Here is a 6,000-nt window from a genome sequence, read left to right as displayed (position 1 = left end):
AAGTGCATCAAGGTAAAGAACGAACACGGGGTGTGCCAGGAGTCAAGCAAATCAACTCAAGTCTGTCACTGGAGCGCAAGAGCAGCCAACCCCAGCGTATGCACACACGGGAAGAGCTGCTTGTGAACCCAGCGGGTGGGCCCGAGCAGGCACATGGGAGGCAGCGGACCTTGGAGCCATCTGACCGGAGAGAAGGTGCTTGAGCTTTCAGGAGGCAGCAGTTTTAAGTAAGACAGCAGGCTCAAAGCCAGGATTAGAAAGGTTAGCCTGTGACATTACGGGGCTGAGAAGTGGGCGAAGGGTTAACACTAACATTTATTAAGCACTTACCACAGGCAAGAACTATTCTATCTACTTTTAGGCTTGTACACTTGTTCCTATCAAGTCCCATCTGGCAGGAAAAGCAGCTGAGACAAAGAGAAGTTAGCCCCCACGAGTGACCATGAGCCCCTGGCCCCGGCGCCCTGCTCTCGATCGTCCACTGAGAGGGCTGCAGAGCCCCGGAGTGGAGGCAGGTGCCTGGACCAGCCAAGAGGGCCCTGGTGACAGGCGGGCTCTGGGGGAGCAGGAACCACACTTGTTTATGTGAACAGGTGGAAGGAGCGCGAAAACTGAGCAGCTGTGAAGCAGCACCATATGTGAAACATCATTCTGGAGCACCTGTGAAATTTTACCACCGAAGAGTTACTGGTAGGGCTGGAGGCCAAGAAATGCAGATTGGAGAAGTGCAACCCACGGAGCAGGTGAGAAGCTACAGGAGCAGATAACCATCGGAAGACAAGAGCTAGTGGCAGTGCTCGAGAGGTCAGCAGAAGTAAACTCACGGAGCACCTGTGCGTCAGACACGGACGGTTCCGGGTGCTTGGATGACAGCTGTGGGCAAGACGAGTCCCTGGCCCAGGGATGGCATACCCTGAACTCGGGATCTGGTAGACAGCCCGAGAGCTTTATGTCAGGAAGCCCTGACCCCTAGAAATCAATGTGCTGTAGCAGCAATGTCCACAACAGCCAAACGATGGAGAGAGCCCAGATGTCCATCAACAGATGACTGGATAAAGAAGTGGTGTGTACACACACACACACACACACACACACACACACACACACAGGAATATTAGCCATCAAAAAGAATGAAATCTTGCCATTTGCAACAACGTGAAAGAACTAGAGGATATTATGCTAAGTGAAATATAAGTCAGAGAAAGACAAGTATCAGATGATTTTACTCATATGTGGAATTTAAGAAACAAAACAGAGGAGCAAAGGGGAAGAGAAGGAAAAGTAAGACGGAATCAGACAAACCATGAGACTCAACTCTAGGAAACAAACTGGGTTTGTTTGGGCTGCTGGAGGGGAGGTGGGTGCGGGCTGGGGTTAACTGGGTGACGGGCATTAAAGAGGGCACTTGATGTAATGAGCACTGGGTGTTGTATGCTGATGAATCACTGACCTCTACTTCTGAAGCTAGTAATACACTATGTTAATTAAATTGAATTTAAATAAAAAATTAGAAACACTAAAAAAAAAAAAAAAAAGGATCAACGGTGACCCCACACACCTTGTCTGGTTATTAAAGCCCAAGCAAGGTACAAGAGAAGATTTCTAGAAACAAGGAATCAGGCTTTATTTTTGTTGTAGTTATTTTTAATACAGGTACTGTATTGTAGACATCGGTTAGTCTCGCAATTCAGTATGGCCGATACACAGAAACTAGAGTAGAGACTAAATTAGAGTGTACTTTTACTCCTGGCCTTGGGCTGGCCCCGCAACAGACTTTCTTCTTTCCATCCTCATGCCCTTCCCCTGCCACGTAAGACGAGCTACACAAAACACTACTCCAAAGAAAAACCTCAAGGGCTCGGGTGTCAGCAGTAGGTGGGGTGACAAGGATGCTGTGTTACCTTGGGTGGGATGGAGAAGCCAACCAAATCCAAACGGCGTGGAGGGAGCAGTGTGCCAGCCCTGGAGCCAAGCGCCGATGGTGGCCGGCAAGACTCCACCAGGCGAGACAAGAGCATACCAGCCGTCAGCGGTCCCCAAGGTCCTGTGTCACAGAGTCAGCATCCTTGAGACAAGTCAAAGGAGCCCTGTCCTCTGGCGGCGCTAGGTTCCAGAGGACAATGCACGAGGACAGTCTCTTCTGAGGAGCTCACAACAGAAAGGGTTCCTGAGGAGGTGCACAAAGGCCAAGTGAGGCACCCCTGCCATCCGTCCCAGGGCGTACCGCCAACTCCACTGTCCTCGAGCGCTAGGTCGGCCTTGGGAAGCCTCACACAGAATTTCAACACCATTTACAATGGAGAAGTAAATAAGAAATAAGGCATTAAACATTTGATTTTTTTTTTATTTCCATATGCAATGTAATGTTTAGGCACGCTGCTTGGGATGCTAGTTCTAGAAAAATCGTTGGCCATTATTCAGAATATCCTTTTGGTTTTAAATACTGGTCAGGACAAACAAATGATGTAAAAATACGTGAACAGTTTTCTATTACAGAAATGAAAACCTGATTTGCATCTAAAAGTGCAAGGTGAAGAAATTTAACCCTTTCCCCAGACGATATGGCAATATACGATATATTGCTTCAGCTGTTTGAGAAGGCTGTGATGTATTTTTATATTGACATAGAAAATTATAAATTACATTGAATTAGTATCCATAATCACTATATATATATACACAAACCAGTTCTAAAAAAATACACTGGTTTAGAATTTATGCGTGGAAACCTCACAAGGTACAGGAGAACAATTCCCATGCTTAGGTGCCAGGTTCTGATTTCTAGTTGGAAACACTAGCCTGTAAAATGAACGCGCTCTAATCCATCTGCAGCACAAGCATTCTTCAACTGGCCTGCCTGATATGGTTTAGGTTTGTTAATATGCAAATTGCTCAGAAATGTTCATTGGTGATGCTTGTTAACAAGGTAAATTTTGGTGAATGGGTTAAAAGGCAGAGGAACTACCAAAACAAAACAAAAAACAAAAACAAAAAACAAAATAACTCAAACCACAAGCCATGTACACTCCAAATAGTCTAGTGTTTCACCTGTAGGAATAACCATTTCAAGCAAACAAGACTTTAACAGAACATATGGCTTTACAATAACATCAATTTATCAACTAAGTTGTAGCAATAAATACTTAATCTCTACCAATAGACTTACATTTTTTGATCCGTTTAAAACAATACAGAAAACAGTTACCAATCAAAAACTGGTTATAAAAAGAACACCAAATATTTCTTATTCAAAATCACGTTTGTAAGTTAGAACAACCAAAATAACACTTAGAGGGCATTTCAACCCTACAACTCCTTGCCAGCCTGGAAGAGAAATGAATTCAGAATTTTGTACAAGGTGAAAAATGTATGAAAACTGCCTAATACTTTGGTCACACTAATAATTGTCAAATAGTTATGTTTCAAATACAATAGATCTGTGTATTCACTTTTATAAAACTATTCTTACAGCCATTTTAACTATAGTATTACTACTATTATTACATGGGTGGCACGATCTTATTTCACAGGCTACCCATTATTTAGAACAATACAATATAAACATACGCAAAAATTCTTGGTATTTGTCAATGTGCAATATTTTTACACTTCTGGATTTCTCTGTACAATGTCTTAGAATCTAGAATATAAAGGTTGCTGGTCCTGATCCCTTGCAGAGTGAGTGCAGCAGTGACGGCCTGGTGGGCTCCAGGTGAAGTCTCCAGAGGCCCCGAGCGGTGGCGGCCTGCGGTCCTCAGTCAGCAGCAAGCAGGGGTCACTCATCATACGGGGCCGTTGACGGACGTGTCGCCTGGCATGCTTGGCTGGTCAGTCCTGCGGAGGAAGAGACACACATCTCAGGCACTTAAAGCAGAAACAAACGTGGGTTAGCTCCCCAAGGGCGGGAACATTAATTTTAATACTGTTACGCAACGTCTAACACGAAGCCCGGCACTTAGGAGCTACTTCAGGGAATGCTTCACAAACGCATTTATGGAAAACTCCAGGAAATCCAACAGGTTCTAAGCTTCACCTTAGCCGTGGCCAACAGGCATTTAGCAAGGGCTGCAGCAGAGCCGAGCTCCGTGAAACCATCCCACCTCAGCTTCTTAGAAGCACAGGTAGACACTAGGTCAGTGGTTTTTACTGTTGCTCCCAGACCCGTCACGAGCCACATGCTCATTTCCTCCTTCAAACAGCTTTTTATTTGTTCCATATATTGGAATCCACATAAAATTTCACTTGAAAAGCAGGATTCTTCTACTGAAAGAGGGAAAAAAAAAAAAAGGCTTGTAAACAAGACCAACTCTTGAAACCAGGTGTGCACTTTTACAAATGTGCTCCCGCCAGGCAAGCGTTAGGGCTGAAGTTGGGAGCACATAAGAGAGAATGCTAGGGGCGCCTGGGGGCGCTCAGTCGGTTAAGCCCCCGACTGTTGGTTTTGGCCAGGTCATGATCTCAGGGTTGTGAGATGGAGCCCCCGTCAGGAGCCGGCTTAAGATTCTCTTTCCCGGGGCGCCTGGGTGGCTCAGTTGTTAAGCATCTGACTTTGGCTCAGGTCATGAGCCCAGGGTCCTGGGATGGAGCCCCGCATCGGGATCCCTGGTCGGCGGGAAGCCTGTTTCTCCCTCTCCCTCTCCCCCCCGCTTGTGTTCCCTCTCTCGCTGTGTCTCTGTCAAATAAATAAATAAAATCTTAAAAAAAAAAAAAAAGATTCTCTCCCCCTCTCCCTCCACCCCGTGTGCCCTCCCTTCCCTCTCGAAAGAAAGAGAAGAGGGAATGCTAAATGAACGGTATGGTGGCAGATACACAAATTCAACCTTCCTGCTTAAACACAGAAGAGTCTTGGCGGCGTTTCCAGAATTTACAAAGCCGGCTTGGGAAAGGGCACTTAGAGAGGCACTGGGAAGCACACAGGGTGCTTCTGGATCAGCTCGCAACTCACGAGCCCAAGGCTTCAGACACCCGCCAACTTTGACAGAGACCCAGGAAGCTGGCTCCAGGAGCAATGCACTCTGGTGACATTCACAGTGTCTGAGAGGCAGGGGAACTGGGGTTCTGCCAGCAGACACACCGGGTACAGATCGCACTATCACTCCCCACAAGCTGCTGGGTCTCAAGTGCATTTTCTCCCCTCTCCCAGATCAGCTCCTCCCCCTGTGAAAAGGGGACAACAATCCCCACTGAAGGGGGGTGAGTATGTGACGGGTGCCGAGTGCCTGGCATACTGGCCGGCACAGGTATCGCACGTGCTCGATCCACAGTAGTTAAACATTAAATTCCGTGGCCGTGCAATGGAACCCCAGGGCTCATGATAACCTGGTTGTGACAGGAACCACGCGGGGAAGAGGGCATCGGGCAAGTCCCAATGGCTCTCTCTACCCCCCGTACTTCACTCTTAGGACACAGATGGGATGCGCTGGACCACTTACCTTCTCCCTGCCATCACAGCAGCTCAATGTCACCTTCTGAGCGGCCTTCCTCCACCGTCCCATCTAAGTGGGACTCCTGATCTCCCGTGCAGCTGTCCCGATTCTTCAGCAGCACCTCTTTCTACACGTCCCTCTATCATCTGGGGGTCTTTTGTGCAACTGCTTCCCCCCCCCGGCCGGCCTAGACCACTGGCTGCCACACTTTCATGTGTTGGATGGACAGACGGATGAACGTGTGGACACAAGGGATGCCCTCCTGTTTGTCCACTGGCCCTCCCCAGTGCTCCCCCGCGACCACCTCGGTCTGGCAGATTGAGAGGTTGGGCTCTTCACACCAGACGTCTCTAGGCGGGTAGAAGAGCAAGTGGGTTCCCCTAAAGCAAGTAATTCTGCCTTCCAGAGAGCCAAGGAAATGATCCCAGAGCCTCTTGTATCATTTATGTCTGAGAAACAAAGAGTCCTGAAGCAACTCCAAATTGGAATAGACCTGGACTGTCCTGCCTTCAAGCAGTTCTCAATATAAAGGAAATTTGTAGGTAGAAATCAGGGAGATGACATAACTGACTAG

The 6,000-nt window shown here is 47.4% G+C and overlaps 1 protein-coding gene across 10 annotated transcripts in view; it reads right to left on the bottom strand.

Annotated features, from left to right (window-relative positions):
- Positions 1-2,323: 2,323 nt before the first annotated feature.
- The window catches only part of PPP6R3 (protein phosphatase 6 regulatory subunit 3), a 139,519-nt gene continuing 135,842 nt past the window's right edge, over positions 2,324-6,000 (bottom strand). For 5 of the 10 annotated variants that reach the window (XM_027577827.2, XM_027577832.2, XM_027577834.2 and 2 more), the window contains one exon: positions 3,783-3,834. In XM_027577827.2, the coding sequence (XP_027433628.1) occupies positions 3,783-3,834 (52 nt within the window). Of the gene's footprint in view, positions 3,835-6,000 lie in introns of all 10 variants that reach the window. The other 5 variants (XM_027577826.2, XM_027577829.2, XM_027577836.2 and 2 more) reach the window with 2 other exon arrangements.

This window comes from Zalophus californianus, chromosome 11 (genome assembly GCF_009762305.2).
Source record: "Zalophus californianus isolate mZalCal1 chromosome 11, mZalCal1.pri.v2, whole genome shotgun sequence".
NCBI lineage: Eukaryota > Metazoa > Chordata > Mammalia > Carnivora > Otariidae > Zalophus > Zalophus californianus.
Note: the sequence above shows the minus strand (reverse complement) of the source record. Positions and strands in the feature narration are given on the sequence as shown.